This window comes from Chiloscyllium punctatum, chromosome 32 (genome assembly GCF_047496795.1).
Source record: "Chiloscyllium punctatum isolate Juve2018m chromosome 32, sChiPun1.3, whole genome shotgun sequence".
Taxonomy (NCBI): Eukaryota; Metazoa; Chordata; class Chondrichthyes; order Orectolobiformes; family Hemiscylliidae; genus Chiloscyllium; species Chiloscyllium punctatum.
Window position 1 is genome coordinate 63,806,950 of NC_092770.1, and position 21,484 is coordinate 63,828,433.

At 39.0% G+C, this 21,484-nt stretch overlaps 1 protein-coding gene across 2 annotated transcripts in view; it reads left to right on the forward strand.

Moving 5' to 3' along the window:
- The window catches only part of ipo8 (importin 8), a 95,243-nt gene that overhangs the window by 14,648 nt on the left and 59,111 nt on the right, over positions 1-21,484 (forward strand). The window contains exons 2-7 of one of the 2 annotated variants that reach the window (XM_072552523.1): positions 3,612-3,755; positions 5,178-5,259; positions 6,509-6,665; positions 12,374-12,532; positions 15,304-15,460; positions 20,510-20,599. In XM_072552523.1, coding sequence (XP_072408624.1) covers positions 6,520-6,665; positions 12,374-12,532; positions 15,304-15,460; positions 20,510-20,599 — 552 coding nt within the window. In that variant the 5' untranslated portion in view covers positions 3,612-3,755; positions 5,178-5,259; positions 6,509-6,519. The remainder of the gene's footprint in view (positions 1-3,611; positions 3,756-5,177; positions 5,260-6,508; positions 6,666-12,373; positions 12,533-15,303; positions 15,461-20,509; positions 20,600-21,484) is intronic. The other variant, XM_072552522.1, reaches the window with a different exon arrangement.

Consider the following 21,484-nt stretch of genomic DNA (forward strand, 5'->3'; position numbering starts at 1 on the left):
GAACTATGTTCCTGAACCCCTAGATCTCTCTGTTTGACTACACTACCCAGGGCCCTACCACTAACTGTATAAGTCCTGCCGTACCAAAATGCAGTACTTAATATTTATCCATATTAAACTCCATTTGTCACTTCTCAGGCCGTTGGCCCAGTTGATCAAGATCCCTTTGATAACCACCTTTACCATGTCAACAGTTCAAAGAGGTGACTCGCTCACTGCTGCATCTTAATTAGTTTTCATCTTAAAAATTCTTTCACTGGATATGAGCATTGTTAGCTCAGCCAGCATTTGTTACCCATCCCTAACTTCCCTTCAGAATACAGTAGTCAGCAATCATCTTGAACTGCTGCATTGCACTAGTGTCCCTACCTCTGGGTCAGGAGGACTGGGTTCATGTACCACCTGCTCCAGACATGCGTAATAACATCTTTGAACAGGTTATCCCAGAAATTCGATCCCATAGAGCCATTAGTCAGGGAATTTCGCTCCAGTGATAGTGAAGGAATGGCAGTATGGTTTCAGGTCAGGTTGGTGTGTGGCCTGGAGGGGAACCTTTTGGTGGCTATTTTCCCATGCATCTGCTGCGCCTTATCGTCTTAAGTGGAAACTAAAATCCACCAATGTGATGTAAAAGAGCAAGAGGTGAGATAACTCCTGTTTTAATATTTTGGAAAATATTTAGGCAGAACTTGTCCCTCATTTAAACTCATTTCCCCAATATTAAGGTCAAATGATTCCTTTCAGAACATTATTTGAGTTTCATTGTCAACTCTGTATATTGGGCAAAAAAGAAAGATTTTTTGTATCTGTTTTTGACAAAACTATGTGACTGACTGTTCATTCAACACGCTCTCCTAAGACCTCAGCCATTTAAATTGCTTTTTCATGACGTCTTCATAAGCTCCCCCATCAACAACATCATTGCTGAAAAGATTTTTGGATCTTCTCACTACCATATTAAATGTTCCTTATGTTGCCGGGATGACCAGCAACTTCCTCCCAGACTTCACTGAATCTCAATTTTCAATTTACTGTCAGAAGCTGAGAGAAAGTAACAAGGATTGTCTTCTCAACAGAATTGAATTTATTTTAGTTGGTCATACCTATAGCTATTTATTCTCCCCTCTTTTAAATAGCTTCCTTCCAGCAACTCCAGCAGGTGCAGAAATTTGCTAAAGTTTCATCATACAGTACTGTCTTTTCTGAGGGTAGGCTGTCTTCATTTTTGAAGTAGAAATTGCGGCTAGAAAGTTTGATTCCCTTCAAAATCCCAGTGTGTTGCTTTTTTTTGCTAACTCTGTCACTGTAGAAAATTGTACAGTAGTTTTATTAACATGATTGGATGAAACTGGCTGCACTGTTGCAGAAGAATGCCGAAAATCGAATGGAGTCTCTGTCAAGTATAATTTGAGGTTTCATGATTTTTAACACATCATTGGTGTATGCGCCCACTCCAAGTTTGAATTAATGAGAACCATGCATATATGCTGACGATGTCTATTTGAGGTGGCCTGTCACATTAAGTGTACTTTCTGAGGTACACAGGCAAAAGCTGGTATGTTTTTAGAAGTTTTTATCTAACAAATACTAGGGGAGAATTGAACTGTAAACCAACTTGTACAGTTTCACGCAATTTCCCCATTGTGCTGAAAGTGGAAGTTCTCTTCCCTGGAGTGTATTCTTGCAATTGACCAATACCCATCATTTAAACTTTAGTCTTCAGCGGAGAAGATGCTTTATGGAGCTGTAATGAAAAGTGACATTGAGCCAGTGAAAGATTGCAAAATGATGGTGACCAAGTCGTGGCCTAAAAATGGATTTTATGGGAGAATGAGTACACTGGAACGAACTATGCAGAAACCTCGAGGGAAACAGTTACAAAATATGGTTCCTGTATACCGTCTGCATTTCTGAAGATGAGTTTAAGGGAATAGGTTGTCAGTGAATGTTGATGGGGTGGAGAGCTGGCTGGCAGCATGAAAGATGCTAAGGCTATGAAATTAACCATAAGGAATTTTAGATTAGCGTTTCTATCAATCAGGAACTCATCAACACTGTGAAGTCCAAGCTTCAAACCATTCATCCAAAAAATATTTTTCCATCATCTTGTGAGATGTGACTTCAGTAAAAGCAATAAAGAGTTGCATTTAAACAGTAGTGTATCATGTCTTTGTACGTCAAAGTGACTTATATTCAGTGCTGGTTGTTTTGCAAGTTGAATTTGCCTACATGTAACAAGATGCCACAAATTGAATATTTTAATATTGGTGGATTAGCGGAATAGCTCCTGCCTTTCTTTGAAATTATTCCTTTTTTTCTCAAAAAGCTATAACTTTTTAAAATTGTAAAGGTACATGACAGTTTAAATTTGACATTTCACAGTATAATATAGCTCACTTTATTTAAGTCAAATGGGTAGTCCTCTGAAGTCCTTCACTGCAATTATATAATTACAGTATATACAATATATCTATTTTTCACACCAAAATATTCTCTATTACAGAAGACCATAATACACAGGAGCAGAAATTAGGCCATTCAGCCCATCAAGTCTGCTCCACCATTCAGTCATGGCTGATGAGTTTCTTATCCCCATTCTCCCACTTTCTCCCCATAACCCTTGATTCCCTTGATGCTCAAGAACATAGTTGAGAGATTCTACACTGGTCCAGTCCCCCTCAGTACCATTGTCAGAGGGCCTTTGATAGTGCCTTACCTCACTGAACTTTCACATTGGCTGCCTTCAGTTTTAATCCTGGACATTGGAGGGTGCTAGTTGGTAATTCTTTGTCAAGGAAAACTCCTTTCACTGTAAGACCAACAAATTTCGGGGACACCAAAGAGTATCTTCTGCTGTGTTTCTTTATTACAATTAGTTGGATCATTTAGAATAAGGGGTTGCAGACATCTTTCACCTGAAAGGTACAACTCCAACACTGCAGCATCCCATTCTTACTGAAACAGAACGATGGGTTAATTTACTCAAGTCATGGGACATGAACACGTAACCTCTTATTCAGAGGCAAGAAGGTTGTCAGCTGAGACAAGCAATGTATCACCGTGTCATTGGGGGACATAAAAATAATTGGCAGTCTGGTTGTATCAGTGGCACAGAAGCATCCACTTTCAATTCTTCTGCCAAAATGTAATAACCACGAAGGCAGAAAACCTTAGTACAGCAAGTAAACTCTCATCATGTTTTGATATCCCTTATTTGTGAGAACAGTTGGTATTATTGGTCGCTCTGTTAACCTCCTTTTCACTGCTAGATTGCCATTTCCCTCCTATCTTTGCATGGACTTTCTCTTTTAAGCTATTCCATTTAATTCCTTTTTAAGGCCCTCTTCTTACCTTCCTTACACTCCGTAGAATCCAAGAATATAGGATGAAATAGGATATATTTAATCAACAATTATTGCGCAGCCTGCAAAGCTAAGTTTCAACAGAGGTGCAGTAATTGTAAATGGAGATTGCAACTGGGTAGCGAGGGAAGCTGAGACTGCAGTTCTGATATTAAATGGGACAAAAGTAAAGACCGGGGTTAGCCTGTTCTCATTGTGATCAAGAGAAAGTTGATGCAAGGATTTACATTTGTATAGTGATGTTTGCAGAATATCTCCAAGCTGATGTGAAGACCAGGTCCTGAGCTGAAAGCTGCAGGTATTCCAGGATGTGACTGCAACTAAACTGAGGACAGCAAGCTATTGCTTTCTTGATTTTGAATAGTTTCTTCAGTATTATCGCACCTTATTCAGGTAGTGTGCTGGAAATAGAGCCCCACTATTCACAACGCCATCATTAAAAGTTAAAAGATTTTATAACTGTATGTAAAATTCTCAATTTAGATCCAGGTTGACAGGAAGTATGGACCAGGTTTCTGAACTTAAAAAGAATTTGTTATAAATATATTTTTATTTTAAAAATATTTTACTATAAATAGATTCTAGCTGCAGGTGTACTAAAATGACCCATTGACATTTAGCTCAACTAGTTAAAACTCTAATCCCTTAAAGCTCACCCAACAAGCACATATAGACGGACATAAAATAAAACCATTGTGCTATGAATGGAGGGGAAAACTGGGGAAATGGTTAATTGGTCTCTGTCCACAGGTTCACTGAAATTATCTTTTTGTTTGTCAGGACATGTTGTTTTGTTGATCTCTCTGTTATCTAAGTACTTTCACTTGCCTGGAGGAAACACAGAGCAACTGGTTCATAACCTACACAGTCTCTCACTTATTTGTTGACAGCAACAGTTTAAAGAAAGTGGTGTGAGAAAATAAACTGTCTTTGTCGAGCTTCAGGGGTTTTCTTATTGTAGTGAACAAGTCAGTACTTTCCTTTTCAGAGGTCCAAAGACTTATGGCTATCTTGTTGGCACTCATAAACTGTTCAGCCACCTGGGAGGAAATCACATAGCTGGTGGCAAACAGAAGGCCTTTATCATCAAAAACCAGTCATCGATCCACAGACCAATCAGCTACCTCGTACTAGTTCATCTGAAACTAAACTTCATCCACTGGTTGATCAAACAATCATGTAAATAGCAGTGATGATTTGGAGATGCTGGTGTTGGACTGGGGTGTACAAAGTTAAAAATCACACAACACCAGGTTATAGCCCAACAGGTTTAATTGGAAGCACACTAGTTTTCGGAGCGCCGCTCCTTCATCAGATGATAGTGGTTAGAGTTACCTGATGAAGGAGCGGCGCTTCGAAAACTAGTGTGCTTCCAATTAAACCTGTTGGACTATAACCTGGTGTTGTGTGATTTTTAACTATGTAAATAGCAATTACATTAAGTGCTGGTAGCTTGCTTTTAAAGTGCAGTAATCTCTTTCACAGTCCTTGGTTTTTAAAATCAGTCATTTTCTTAATTCACTCCATGACCATAAATTCAGAAAACAAAACGATATGGTCGTTGCAATATATATTGTACTTGGAGCAGCTAAAAATACACAGATTCCAGTTAGAAGTTTCATACTTTGGAAGTCAGCAAACAGTAAAAGGATCTCTCATGTGATCCCTCTATGATGAGATACCTGAGCCTGACCTGTTAGAACAGGATAGGAGTCAACTGTGCTGAACTGTGGAGTTTGACTTGCAAATACTGTGTGTGTTTTAAATTTGGTTTTGTACTTCCTCTTCTTGAATCTGCATTTTTGTTTTTTGCAGTCTTACAAGATCATAAACTTTGCTCCAACATTGCTTCAGATCATTGTGTCTGATCAGGTCGAATTTCCAGTCAGACAAGCTGGTGAGTTTATGTTGTCCTCTTCCAAATGTTTTCCTGTCATCCAACTAATGGATGATTAATATAATTTGATTTATTTTTAGTACCCAGTATTAAGAACAAGCCCTCTTAGGGTGAGACATAGCATAGCAACATGAAACTTACTATTCCAAAAGACTTTAGTTCAGAAGATCATTCGTTACCTGCTCAATTTCTCATGCCATTAATTTCTTTCTATTTGTATTATCAGTTTTAATTTTATGACCGGTTGTATTCAGTGGATTTGAGCATTTAATCGTCATAACTTTCATTCACCAATCCTAAATTTATTTAGGACCAATATGGTGAACAGTAATAATTTGCTGATTCCCTTGTTTGATTTTTGATTTAAATTCAATTCCTGAAGGCAAAACTGCTGTGCTTGCCTCACAGAACTGCAGTGTGTTTGACAATGTTTGGAATTTAATCTGCCACTCTTTATCTCATTGTTGACAAAAAGGTTTATTTGCTAATCTGAACAGAAACGATAGTTTGCTTATTTGATGAGTTATTTTTTTCCTCTGTCCTGCTGTGTTGGGAGTCTCCTGTTATCCCTAAAATCTGTATAGTATAGGACATGTAAGTTTTGTGTGCGTGTAAGAACCCACAGATCCACTTTGTGATACAGGTTGATCTGTGTATCTCCCAGCACCACAGCTGAGATAAGAAACCCTCCACATGGGAAGAGAATCTAGTAAATTACAGAAATTTACTGTTTGGTGACTATCACACCTGCACAGTGATAGTTGTTGAACTGAAGTAATCTTCTGTAATGTTCTTGTCTCATGTCCTTTTTATATTCTTCCTTTTACAACGATGTTAGTCTCTGATCCAGTCATTATTTGTGGGGATAAAAAAATCCCGCAGTGAGAACATGATTATGAGCGTAGTCCCCATTTTTGCCATCTAGCCCGGGACAGTGAGGCGACTTGTGTGACCCATTTATAATCAGTTAACATGAGGACATCATGAATTGGATTTGATATTTTAATAATCTGTTTAGAATTACACCACTGAGGAGATATTGAAGTTGAAATGACATGCACTTGTATTATGCACAAGTTATTAATTGATCATTAGTAGGCAAGATGCAGTACTGAAATGTCACAGAGTTGTATAAAAACCCCATTATTAACTGTTTATTTTTCTCCATTTACTTGAAATATAATTACTGAAAAAAAGTTGTTGAACTGCATCCAGTTTTCAAATTTAAATTCTTAAATTTCTATATTAGCCGCTATCTACATGAAGAACATGGTGACTCAGTACTGGCCTGATCGTGAAGCACCTCCTGGGGAAGCATTGCTGCCCTTCAACATACATGAAAATGATCGTCAGCAAATCCGGGACAACATTGTGGAGGGGATCATTCAGTCTCCTGACTTAATCAGGTAACATATAGTCAGAGACAGCAATCACAGAGGCACCTCAATTTTCTGAAGGACGCAGGCAGGGAGTATTTCATTCAGTTAATCGAGTGCCGAATAATATAATTAGCTACGCATCGAGACCTTGCGATCTTGTTCGGATTGTCCGAAATTCGGGTTAATGGAATGCTGGATAATTGAGGTTCCTCTGTACTGAGGTTCTATAAGATCATGAGGTATCACAGCAGAAGTAAGCCATTCAACCGATAGAGATCTGCTCCGCCATTTGATGAGATTATGGCTGATGCAACGATCCTCAACTCCACTTCCCTGTCATTTCCCCATAAGTCTTGATTCCCATGCTGATTAAACATCTGTCTATCTTTACCTTGAATGTACTGAGCCTTCACGGTCCTTTACAATAAAAACTTTGCAGATCAAGTTGAAGACCCCACCGTTTGTCTACATTGAAATCTCAAGGATTTCCCATTCACTTAATTTCTAAACACCACTTACATTATTATCTATCTTTGCGTCATCAGCAGACTTAGATATGTGGCTTTCAATGCTGCCATCCGGGTCATTAATAAGTATAACGAATAGCTGGGGCCCCAACATGGACCATTTTGAGACCCACTAGAAGCATTCTGCCATTCGAGCAGCTGCCAATTGTTTGACCTCTTCTGTCGTGTACTTCATCCAGTTTAGTTTCTACATTATTTTGTATCCTCAGTGAAAATTCACTTCAAAGCTGTACTTGCTGTTCAGAATCAGTTTTTCACCCTGCTTCTGTGAAGTCTGCAGAACAGAATTACCACGATATCTGCTGTGAAAAAATTTGAAGAACAAATTGGAAATACTGAGACTGTTTTGGTTAGAGCAAGACATTCTGGAACAATTAGAAAGATTAACATTATGAAATGAGGGAAAAGAGTAGATTGTTTTGGCGGTCTCGAATTAAAGAATATCATCATAGAATAAGACAGCACAGAAGAGACTCTTCAGCCCACCAAACCTGTATTGGTAAAATATACTACATTCACTAGTCTCACTTTCCTGTACTAGCCCATAGCCTTGAACGTTATGATACTTTGAGTGGTTATGAGGTTTCCTGCCTGAACTAACCTTCCAGCCAGTGCATTCCAGACCCACACTATCCTCTGGGTGAAACAGCTTTTCCTCAAATCTTCTCTAAACCTTCTACCGTACTGTTTAAAATTATGCCCCTTGTTAGTGTCCTTTCAACTAAGGGGAACAGCTGCTTTCTGTTCACCCTGTCCACGCCTGTTAATCCGATACACATCAATCAGGTCCTCCCTCAACCTTCTTTGTTCTAAAGAAGATAACCCGACCCTATCTTCTTAGCTCATCATAAACAAGGTCCTGATGAATCTCCTTTGCATCCTTTCCAGTGCAATCACATTTTTCCTATTGTGAGGTGACCAGTACTCCAGTTGTGGCCTAACCAAAGTTCTGTGCAACTTCAACATGACCTCCCTGCTGTTAATAATCCATGCCAGAACTAATAAAAGTAAGTGTTCCTTATGCCTTCTGAACGTTTTCAGCCACCTTCAGGGATCTGTGAAGCACCCCAAGATCCCTTTGTTCCTCTAACTTCCTAGTGTCTTTCCATTCATTAAATATTCCCTTGTCCTTCTTCCAGACTGCATTCACCTCACACTTAGATTAGGTTACTTACAGTGTGGAAACAGGCCCTTCGGCCCAACAAGTCCACACCGACCCGCCGAAGCGTAACCCACCCAGACCCATTCTCCTACATTTACCCCTTCACCTAACACTACGGGCAATTTAGCATGGCCAATTCACCTAACCTGCACATTTTTGGATTGTGGGAGGAAACCGGAGCACCCGGAGGAAACCCACGCAGACACGGGGAGAATGTGCAAACTCCACACAGAGAGTCGCCTGAGGCGGGAATTGAACCCGGGTCTCTGGCGCTGTGAGGCAGCAGTGCTAACCACTGTGTCACCGTGCCGCCCACGGGGTTAAATTTATCAGGGTTAAATTTCATTTGCCACTGAGCTTCCCATCTGACCAATCTGTTTATATTTTGTTGGAATCTAACACCCTTCCTCTTCACTGTCAACCACCTGGCTAGTCTTTGTGTCATCTACACATTTGCTTATCATTCCTCCCAAATTTTCATTGACATCATTTCTGAATATATGTGCATAAGATTAAATGGGATAGGGAACAGGAAGAAATTGGGGCTAAGTATTCGACAGCCTCACAGCCCTCTCTTACAACCCTCTAACATCAATCTTTATGTATCAAAACTAAAGTGTCACAATTTTAAAAACATTTAACATTTAATAAAGCAAGCAGTAATAATAAGCGAGTGAAACCAGTCAAAATAGCATTGGATTTTTAAACCAATCCATAAGGGATTGAAACCTTACTGTCTAGCCCCTTTGATGGGTTTCTTTGTAAATCTTTTCACAAAAGAAGGATGAATGCTTCTTAGAATGCGAACAAATATGTTGTCCATTCTGGCTGTAGTCTTTCTGATTTATGTTGCAGATTTATTATGTCTGTACATTGTATCTGTGTGACAAGGTCAAAATTACAGTGAACCAGTACATCAAAAGTGCTAGATTATTAGATCCATAAAAGCTTTTAAATACAGTCTTACATTTTGAGAAATTAACAACAGCAGAATATGTAGCAAGTTGTATTTACCGACTCTGATGCAGTCGGTTCCCAAGTCAGGAAGTTGACTCACATTGTCCTATATCTGCTTATACTTTACTGTGATCTAGCATTATGATGTGTCCCCTTGTGCTGTTTGCATGTACTAGTTTCTTGGACCTTTCTTCTATCACTTGGGAAGCAGATTAAACAAATATTTGGTGCAATGAGGCCAGGTATTGAGCAATTATGATGCTTTATTTTTCTGCAAGATACACAAAGAGAATAGCAATGAATTCCTCAAATCTAACAAACAAAGAATGCTAGAAATACTCAGCAGGTTGGGCAGAATCTCTGGAGAGAGAAACAGAGTTCATGTTGCAAGCAGATGACCTAAAGTGTTTTGAGGAAAGGTCCTGAATCTGAAATGTTCACTCTGATTCTTGGTCTAGAAAAGGTGATCTCCTGAGTTAAATCTCTACAATTTTATTGAATGTAATAATACAGCGTATTATTATTTTAGAAAAATCAAAACAGTAATAATTTAATCTGTATGTTGATTGGGTTAATCAGATTAGAAAGGGTAGCTATGATAACAAAATCATAGAGTACATTAGAGATCGTTTCCTAGAGCAGTATGTCATGGAGCCACCCAGGTAGTAAGCTGTCTTGGATCTGGTAATAGATAATGAGGTGGGTTTAAGAGGAAATTAAATTAATTTCCCAAGGAAATAGTGATCAAAACAAAGAGTTTAACACTAGTTTGGCAGTGAGAAACTTGGGTCAGAAATAGCTGTGTTTAACTTAAAAGGGAATTAGAATGAAATGAGGATAGATTTAGCTTAAGTGAACAGACCTGATAGATGAGCTGGGATGACAGTAAGCAAGCAGTGGTAGATATTTAAGGAGGTAATTCATGACTCAGCAAAAATGCATCCCAGTAAGGAGGAAAGATTTTAAGTGAGGGATAAACCAACCATGGCTAACCGCGGAGTTAAGGAGAGAATTAAGTTGAAAGAAAAAGCATATAATGACACCAAGGTCAGTAATAGCCCTGAAGAGTGGATTTCACAACCCATCAAAGGCAGACTAAAAAGTTGATAAAGACAGAGAAAATGAATTGCCAAATATATGCAAATTGTCAACAAGAGTTTGTTTAAACATATAAAAAGAAAGAATCAGATCAAAGTGAAATAGGTTCCTTTGGAAATGAATGTGGCCTCATAGTTTTGGGGAACGAGGAAATGCCAAAGGAATTAAACAGATACTTTGCATCAGTCTTTATGGTTGAAGATACTTGGAATATTCCAGCTAAAGAATTTGGGGGAGGAATTAAATGCCATCACCATCTTTAAAGATGTAGTATTAGACTAACTAATGGGGCTAAATACAGTAATTTGTTTTTTCTGAAATCACTGGAGTCAGGGAAAGTCACAGATGATTGGAAAATCGCTGTTGTAACCCACTTGTTCAAGAAAGGATCAAGACAAAATATGGAAAATTATAGGCCGATTAGCCTAACCCCGGTTGTAGGTAAAATTCTGGAATCCATCGTTAAGGATGAGATTTCTAAATTCTTGGAAGTGCAGGTTTGGATTAGAACAAGTCAGCATGGATTTAGTAAGGGGAGGCCGTGCCTGACAAATCTGTTAGAATTCTTTTGAAGAGGTAACAAGTAGGTTAGACCAGTGAAACCCTGTGGATGTTATCTACCTAGACTTCCAAAAGGCCTTTGATAAGTTGCCTGATGGAAGGCTGCTGAGTAAGGTCGGGGCCCATGGTGTTCAATGTGAGCTACTGGCATGGATTGAGGATTGGCTGTCTGACAGAAGGCAGAGAGTTGGGATAAAACGTTCTTTTCCGGAATGGCAGCTAGTGACAAGTGATGTCCCATAGGGTTCAGTGTTGGGGCCACAGCTGTAAACTTTATATATCAATGATCTGGATGTAGGGACTGGGGGCATTCTGGCGAAGTTCGCTGATGATATGAAGTTAGGTGGATAGGTATGTAGTACTGAGGAGGTGGGGAGGCTGTAGAAAGATTTGGGCAGTTTGGGAGAGTGGTCCAGGAAATAGCTGATGAAATTCAATGTTAGCAAATGTGAGCTCTTGCACTTTGTAAAAAAGAATACAAGCATGGACTATTTTCTAAACAGTGAGAAAATTCTTAAAGCCAAAGTACAAAGGGATCTGGGAGTGCTAGTCCAGGATTCTCTAAAGGTGGACTTGCAGGTTGAGCCAGTGATTAAGAAAGCAAATGTAATGTTATCATTTATCGCAAGAGGGTTGGAATATAAAAGCAGCGATGTGCTTCTGAGACTTTATAAAGCTCTAGTTAGGCCCCATTTAGAATACTGTGTCCAATTTTGGGCCCCACATCTCAGGAAGAACATACTGGCACCGGAGCATGTCCAGCAGAGATTCACCCAGATGATCCCTGGAATGGTGGGCTAACATACGATGAATGGCTGAGGATCATGGGATTTTATTCATTAGAGTTTAGAAGGTGGAGGGGAGATCTAATAGAAACTTATAAGATAATGCATGACTTAGGGTAGACACTAGAATATGTTTCCAATAGTAGGGGGGAGACTAGGACCCTTGGGCACAGCCTTAGAATTAGAGGCGGTCAATTTAGAACAGAAATGAGGAGACATTTCTTCAGCCAGAGATTGGTGGCCCTTGTGGAATTCATTGCCACGGAGCGCAGTGGAGGCTGGGTCGTTACATGTCTTCAAGGCAGAGATTGATAAATTCTTGATCTCGCAAGGAATGAAGGGATACGGGGAGAGTACGGGTAAGTGGAGTTGAAATGCCCATCAGCCATGATTGAATGACGGAGTGGACTCGATGGGCCAAATGGCCTTACTTCCACTCCTATTTCTTATGGTCTTGTAATCTATATATCTCAAAATTTTCCAGTGGTTGCAATTTCCTGTCTCCCATTATGTGCCTTGTTGATCTATTTCTCGTTTTGTTGTTTGGCCATCCTTCCTCGGGCATGCCAAATGTGCAGCAGAACAATCATGAAGTTTGTATTTCATGGACATGTGACTATTTATCTGCTAATGTAATGTTTGAAGGTCTCAGTTGGCTGTCTGTCTTCGTGCTATCATTAAGTACGACTTCCCAGGGCGTTGGACGGCAGTGGTGGACAAAATTGGCTTTTTCCTCCAGTCTCCAAATAATGCAAGCTGGCTTGGCAGTCTGATGTGTTTATATCAGCTGGTCAGGACATATGAGTAAGTATCTACAGCATACTTCTTTTATTGTTGTGTTGCTTAATTTTTAAGTGAAATAAAATTTGATGAAGATGGACCTCATTGAGCAACTATTGTAATTTTCTTAAGCCAATAATGGGACTTGATTAGAGCTGCACATGTAGAAAGAGTTCAACTAAAATCTGGACTGCAGATTAGAGTCCTTTTTTTTCAGTATAGGAGGCTGATTTTTTACCAAATATCAGAGTAAAGGAGAAATAACAATGTATGAGTGTGTTGATTGGTTGACTCTGCTTTGTCATGAATATAAATATTGTTTTCCATTTGCAATTCTTACAAATTGTCCTAATGAATGCAAGATAAAAAGCTTTGATTAAATTTTGATAAAAATGTTTTCATACAAGAGAAACTGAGTTTAAATGCCATAGCTTTTAAAATGAAATAGTATTGTGCAATAGTTGAAACTCAATTTCAAAATACCAACAGTAGTTCATAAAATATTCAGAGGTACTTGAGGTACAGGTGCCGAAATTCTGAACTAAGAACAAAATACTGGAAATACCCAATAGTCTAACAGCATTTGTAGAGAGAGAGAGAAAGAAAAACCGAGTTCATGTTTTAATTCTGTAATCTTTTGCTATGGTACAACTTTCTGGTGATTCTCATCAGGATAGTTTAAGACCACCTGTTACTAACCAGTCTTCCATCTGGCTAAACTTGTTCTCACAGATTGGACAACTTCAAATTCAATTTCATTCATTTTCTCAAAATAAAAAGATGCAGCTATGGGATCCAGCATGGGTCTTATCTATACTGACCTTTTTTTTGTGGGACATATACAGCATTCTTTGTTCCAGTCCTGCCAGGCTCCTCCCTTGCTTCTTTCTCTCATACAATGATGCTTACATTGGTGCTAGCTCCTACTCTCCCACCCTGACACAGAAAACATCATTGAGCTGTCCTCCAATTTCCACCCTTCTCTTGTATCAAGGTGTTTTATCTCCGACTTCCTTATCCTGACTTCCCTGTCTCTATTTCTGGGGAGATGCTATCAATCTGTATTCACAATGAGCCTACTTCTTTTTTTTTCTCCATTACATCTGTACAAGTGATGCAACACCCTGTGTTAAAGTTGCAGATAAATGTTCTTTCGAAATGTTACAGATCTGAAACATGAACTCTGTTTCTGTCCTTGCAGATGCTACTGAGGATTTCCAGAGTTTTCTGTTTTCATTTTCAATAAAATAGTTTTTTTTCAAAACTGATTTTGCTGCTTTATTAAAAAACAGACATTTTATCTTGCACTTATCAGGGCAATTTGTATTAAGTACAAACGTAACGGGAAATAATAATAATATTCGGAGTCACCTTGGTGGCAGGTCAGGCAGTATCTGAGGAGCAAGACAGTCGACATCCTGAAGAAGGGTTATGCCCAAAACGTTGACTCTCTTACACCTCAGATGCTGCCTGATCTGTTGTGCTTTCTCCAGCACCACTCTTTATCAATTTTGACTCTTCAGCATCTGCAGACCTCATTTTCTCCAAGTCATTTTCATGGCAATGCCTCATCAAATCAGAGTTCACTTGCCAGCCAGTCAGCATTCTTATGTGGTGAGGATGTGTTTCCCCGTATTTGAGTGTTTCTTGCAATTGTCTTGATGAGTACAAAAACATTTAGCAACATGTGTTTGTTTATTTTCAGCCTTACTCAAATTCTGTACTGCTAGCCGCTATTTATAGACCTGATTTTATGTAACAGTGAGGCTTACAAGATTGTAGTATTTTCAATAGCAATAATGCTGACGACAATAGACCTCCCTTGACATAGTTCATAGGGAGGCAATGATATATGGTGCTAATGGAGATAGTGGGCTGTAACGTAAATTAAAAGAGTCAGCCCTGGGGAACTCTGGGTAATGGAGGCTACACAGCTTTCAAATACCAAATTTGTAATTTGGCAACGGTTAATTTGGTTTCATGGAATGCTTTATGATTCTCTCCTGGCTATTTTGTCTTTTTTTAATTGAAATTGTAAAAATAAATTATAAGGGACTGAAGTTGAGTCTGAAACAGGAATTCGCGTTAAAAGTGTGGTAGTTCTATGGATTCACCATGACCACTCTTCAATTTCCTGCAACCTTGCTGAAAGTATGTCAAACCTTTTGAAAAATAGGGATTTAAAAATCACATAATTTCTCTGCAAATTTTGAGCTGTATTTGCAGTATGTTATAGCATTTTTAAGACCACAAAATCTAATTGTAAATAAATACAATATTGAAGTTGAAGTAGAGTTTGACTGCTGTTGCTGGGAGATGTTTGAAGATTATTAGGTTTTTTTAAAAGTATTTGTTCATGGATTGTGGGTATTGCTGCTAGATCAGCATTTGTTGACCATTCCTAAATGTATTTGAGAAAGTGATTGTGACCTGCCACCTTGAACAGTCAATGAGTTGTAGGAATGCCCATAGTGCTAATGAGAGTTCCAGCATTTTGACCCAGTTAGAGCGAAAGAAAAGCGGTACCATACCACTTCAGGACAGTGCGTGGCCTGGTGGGAATATTGCAGGAGCTGGTTGCATCCGTAGTCCTAGTTGTTTTAGGTGATAGGAGCAGTGGATTTGGAAGGTGCTGAAGTAGGATGTTCGCTGCAGCCCATCTTGTATTAGTGGAATGCATGAACGTTGAAGCTGGTGGATGGAGTACCAATCAAGCAAGATGGCTTTGTCCTGTCCTGTGGCAATTTTCTTGAGTGTTGTTGGAGATGCTGAATCCGTTTGGTTTGTTTTATTAGATTCAAGAAGGCAGAAGAACGAGATCCTCTGATAGCAGCGATGCAAATGTTTTTACCACGAATCCAGCAGCAAATTATACAGCTTTTGCCGGATGCATCCCATTGGTCAGTGCTGATACAGAAGCAGATCCTGAAAATCTTCTTTGCACTTGTTCAGGTATGAACAACACCCAGGATAGCAGAGATGCATTTCTCAATTATTGGGGCTGCCTTCTGCATTTTCATTTGTTCAGGCAATTTATTTTAGCATCTGAATGTTAGCCAGTTACCTTCGTACAGTTAGGCCAGAGGGAGAGAGTGGATCATGAATGGATTTACGATCTCTAATAGTGTAGTCACTATACCTTGACTGATAATCCAGTGAACAAATCAAGAATCTGAGTTCAATTCATCAAGAAGTGCATAGCTGATATTAATAAATGTGGCCATGATAGTGTCTGATCTTGTTCCACATTTTCGGCGATTCATAAGGTAATCAGTTCATGAATGCAAGAGGGTTTTAATGGCCCCTGTTAAATAGCTGATCCAGCTGCCCTGTTGTGTCTTTATTAATAACGTCATATTCTTACTATTCGATGGCCATTCTGGTTTCCATACATCATACCTTTCGCCACACACATTGCTGATACTGGGATCTGAGGTGCAAGTTGGTTGTCACCCTTCCTACATTAGTGATTACACATGACAAATGCGTTCTCATTTGAAAGCATACTGGGTATCTTGGGGTCATAAAAGACTATATAAATCTTACCTCTCCTTTCACCATATGCAAAATTCCTAACTTTTTAGCATATTGGGCATATTGATACTGTTCAGATGCTGTGTTTAACTGAGTATTCTTACTGTGTTTAGCATTGAGTATTGACAGGTTACTGAAGTGCAAAGACATATTTATAGAAAGCCTGGTGTTGTTACATACTCCACTTTCGTCTGCAATCTTTCTCTGTCGAATCTTCTTTGGAAACTGCACATTCAAGCTCACACTGTTGAGGAACAGGGCACTTTGCTTTGCAGTTACAATTTAGCCACTTCATGATGGGATACTATAATAGGAGCAATTTTTCCATTGGATAACTAATTTTATGGAGTTTACTTTGAGGGTCCTGAAGAAGTGGAACATCCTTTAGTTGCTATCTAACCATAATTGAACATAATATGCCAGGAGAAAGTGAGGACTGCAGATGCTGGAGATCAGAGCTGAAAATGTGTTGCTGGAAAAGTGTAGCAGGTCAGGCAGCATCCAAGGAGCAGGAGAATCGATGTTTCGGACATGAGCCCTTCTTCATAATATGCCAGTCCAACACACAATCATGTACATCAAAAGCACAAGGTTTTTTGCTAGTCTGACAACCTCAGATGGATTGATCCTGTCTTAGAACTAATTTCTAATCACTTTACACAAAACAAAAAGCTCTGTCACACCCGGTTTGGATTTTATCAGGACCACTCAGCTCTTGGTGTCATTCCAGCCTTGGTTCAAACTGTCAAAAGAGCTGAATTCGAGAGGTGAGGTGAGAGTGACAGCCCATGACATCAAAGCTACATTTGCCAGCATGTACCATCAAGGAGCCTGAGCAAAACTGGTATTGGTGGTGAATTCTGTGCTGGTTGGAGTCATATCTGTTACATATGAAAATGGTTGCGGTTGTGGGAGGTCAGTCATCTCAGTTTCAGGACTTTCAGATGTAGGAGTTCCTCTAGGTAGTGTTCTAGGCCCAAACACTTCAGCTGTTTCATCTATGACTCCATCATAAACTCAAAAGTGGTGATGTTTGCCAATGATTGCACATAGTTCAGCATCATTTGCGACTCCTCAAATACTGAAGTAATCCATGTTTAAATGCTATGCTCCAACTGAATTAGATAAAACAAGCACCTGCTCAAGCCAGTCACTGTTCAAAGTAGCCGTTGCCGGAGTATGCAGCAAAGTAAGCAGTTTTCACTAGTCGTGTTATTTTGCAGGCAGCCTTGTTAAAAATAATCTCCAATGTCCACCATGAATTTAGATTAGATTACTTACAGTGTGGAAACAGGGCCTTCGGCCCAACAAGTCCACACCAACCCGCCAAAGCACAACGCATCCAGACCAATTCCCCTACATTTACCCCTTCGCCTAGCACTACGGCAATTTAGCGTGGCCAATTCACCTAACCTGCATATTTTTGGACTATGGGAGGAAACCGGAGCACCCGGAGGAAAGCCACACAGACACGGGGAGAATGTGCAACCTCCACATAGTCAATCGCCTGAGGCAGGAATTGAACCCAGGTCTCTGGTGCTGTGAGGTAGCAGTGCTAACCACTGTGCCACTGTGCTGCGCACTAACTTCCAATGACCTTTTTTACACAAACCAATGCAAATATTTCCACAAAACCTGAAATAATTCTGTTTTCCACAGTCTTTCAAAACTTCGTCCTCCAAACAATATTAAACATTCACACCTTGTTTCAAAGATAGTTTATGTAATTAATTGTGTGAAGATTTTTAGGCTTCCACTTTCAGCAAAATTCGAAATCAGATTCAGCTGATCTTTCTGCAGTTTCTGGGTTTCTGTAGAGCAGTTGCAAGCATTGATGACTTCTTAGTGACTGCTAAGAATCTTGCACCCTGAGATGTATCAGACCTGCTCTAGTGCTCCATCCAAAATATAATTGAATGTTGCTTCTCCTTTGCTATGACAAGCTAGATTTGGGATAATTGGCACAAGAGGAAAAGAGGGCATGAGGGGGAAAAATACGCTATGATCTATTACAAACTGGAATGTAGTGTCAGAAAAATAGCTTCATTAATAACCTTCAAAGAGAATTTGAATGCACACTTGAAAAGAGGGAAAATGGCAGGGCTTTTGGGGTAGAAGGATAATGTATATACAGTACTTGTTTTTTCCCCGAAGAATTTGTGTTGCCTTAAAGAACTGAATGGCTTCGTGTGTTCTATCTTTGCACCAATAGCTTCACCACTTCTTGAGCTGGCATTCCTCTGCCTCGAGCAATGATTCTGACAGGGGTTGAGTTAACCAGGAGTAGGGATGCCCAGTCCATACAGAAATGTTGGCGTTTCCAATATATTGAAGTGAATGAACGTGCACTACTGCTGTGCTATTCATCATAACTGTACCCCTCTTGGCAAATGATAAAATTTGTATGCATGTAATTATGAGGAAGACTCTCATTTATATGGAGCCTTTCACAACTTCAGACAGCACCCAACAGATTAATGAAGCACTTTTAAATTTCAACCACTGTAGAAAAGTAGGAGTATTGAGATCACTCTGTTCATGACTTTGTGTCTGCTACTCAATTTTTTATGTATTAAATTCTTTAAATTTATTAATATTTTTATTTATTATGAATCAAAAACATAATTCCTAACACGTTCATTTAGCCACGGATGGCAGATAAGGTGTGGAATAATACTGAAGTAGGGTGCATAGGGATGTTCAGTACCCTGTGCTAATGGCTGACACAGAGGAGGCTTTTACTCCTTGGTGATGATTGTTATTAAAAAATCTTTGTATTCATGTAACTGTTAAACTGCAGCTGTAGGATAGTATACCATCACTGTAGTCCCACGATTCCATGGAACAAAACATAAAATAAAAATACTTTTTTTAATTACAAGGATCACCAATTAAAATTCTTACCTACTTAAACAACAAGATCTATCAACCAGGTTTCGTAATGAGCATAAATATTAGTTTATTATCGAAACAAAACTTATTTGATTACGGTGCAACAATTGGTTAACATAGACAGTGATATAGAAGTATAAACACTTCCCTGTTAAACAATTTCCACATGCAAAACACTTTCTCTCTTCTCAAAAAGGAAGGGAAATAAAATAAGTTTTTCTGGAAAGATTGGCTCCCTGAAAATAAAAATACTTAGCCAATAGATTATTCTTATAAACAAAAGCACATAAAAAGCGTAGAAGAGTCTGGAGTTTGTTGCTCTGATTTCTGACACTAATCATGGATGGCTGTCTCTGGAGTCTTGCAGGCACAGTTTGATCAGGAATTGTAAATTTGATGTTTCTTCAATCCCTGTTTCAAAAGAAGGAGTAGATTCACCTTGAACTCAATAACAGGATTTTCCACTCAGAATTGAGAGAGATGAGCTGGACAACTTGTTGTTAGTAAGTTTTCCTCCAACTCCGCTGATATTAGTAGACTTTTCTCTAACTCAACGTGTTCTCCAAAAGCTTCCCTCCAACTATTAAACAAGACACTCTCCACGTTACTTGCTGCTCAAAAACAGTCCCTGGAATTGTTTCCATTCTCCAAACTACTCACTATGCAAAAATATGATCTAGGACCTCTCTACAGAAAAGCTATCAGTTTTTACCAGTCTTGTGATTTCATGCAAATAAGCATTTTTTAAAAAAAAAACTTGAGAGTCCATATTGAACTTTCAGTTACTTTGACCCCACCAAGACAAAAGAGCTCACTTGATTAATACCATATCCACAAACATTTACTCCCTTGACTTATGACACTTATTAGTAGAGCTACAGACCACGTATAAGATGCACTGCAAAAATTAACCAAGGCTTCTGAAACAGCACATTTTAAATCCAAGGGCAGCAGAACATCAGCAAGTTACTACCTGAGCTAATCACCACCCTGACATGGAAATATATCTCCATTTCTTCACTGTTACTGTTTCAGAGACTTGGCACTCCCTTTCTAATGTCATTGTGAATGTGCTTATATGAAATGGACTACAGTGCTTCCTGAAGGCAGCGCATCCCACCTTCTCAAGTGCTATTTGGGATAGGAAGTAAATGCTGGCCTAACCTTTATCCCATGAATAAATAAAAGTGAATCACTAAAGAAGGTAAAAATGGAAGAGTTTCTCTTTTCTCCCATCCTCCATCATTGTTATGGTTCTGGTAATAAACTTACTCATTGTCTTGGGATTTTACATTGGGAGAGGTAAGATGAAACAAACTCTTCTTCAGTTATTTTTCCCGGATATATTTACCCTCCATTATCATTAAGTTGTATAGCCCTACTGTTCATTAACTTTTGAGTCAGAGCATTTGGCAATCTTCATTGTTGTGTGTTTGACTGATCTTGGAACTCATCAGTTAAATATGAAGTAACTAAATGGAAAGGACTACATCTCTAACCAGAAATTTCTGACAGTTTGATTTAGTTTTTGGAGATTTGTTCAACTAACTTGTGTCTCTGGCTCCCTTTTGCTAGTACACACTACCACTGCAACTGGTAAATAAACAAACCATGACTCAATGGATGGAAATATTCCGAACAATTATTGACCGTGATGTTCCTTCTGTAAGTGCTTTTTGAAATGAAATGTTTACTTTGTTGTATTGAACGTCTAATTGGGTAGTGCTTATGTATTATGTGCCTCTTGCCCATTTCTATTGGTGTGTGTGTGTGCACATGCGTGCGTGCAGATGGAACAACAGTTATATTTATTGATTCTATGAAATAAGAGGGATTGAAAATACCAGACATTTTAGTCATACGGGAACTTCCTGTCCTACTAAGACTAGCTTTGAACCTCCGTCTCTTAAGTAATGCATCAAGTTCCTGTCATTGTGCTCTGTCAAAAAAGGATGATTGTTCTTTACAAATTACTTTGCCTTTGTTGATGTAGTTTAAATTCACATAACACCAGGTTATAATTCAACACGCTGATTTGGAAGCACTAGCATTCAGAGCGCTCCTCCTTCATCAGGTAACTGTCTACCCCAGTCCAAAACCAGCTCCTGTACATTTTTGTTGATTTAAATCAGGGTGACCAACCTTCTAGACTAAAAAGGAGAAAGTGAGGAATGCAGGTTCTGGAGATCAGAGTCAAAAAAGTGTGGTGCTGGAAAAGCACAGGCGGTCAGAAATGATGAAGAGCCTATGCTCGAAACGTCTACTCTCCTGCTCCTTGGATGCTGCTTTTCCAGCACCACACCTTTTGACTTCTGGACTAAGAGGCCAGAAATAATGTGACCTTTAGCATATTCTATATTCAAAGATTTGCCTGAAGTCTGGATTATGCTCTCTTATTTTGGCTTTTCTTTCCTATCACATTTTTGTTTTGTCCATTTGTCTGATTCTTCTTTCTCTCTATTTTTCTAAAATGTTTGTTCTAATGTTCTTTGTTTTGTATTCTCTCTCCTCTCTCCCAATTGTTCCCTCTGTCCCATCTCTCTTGTTACT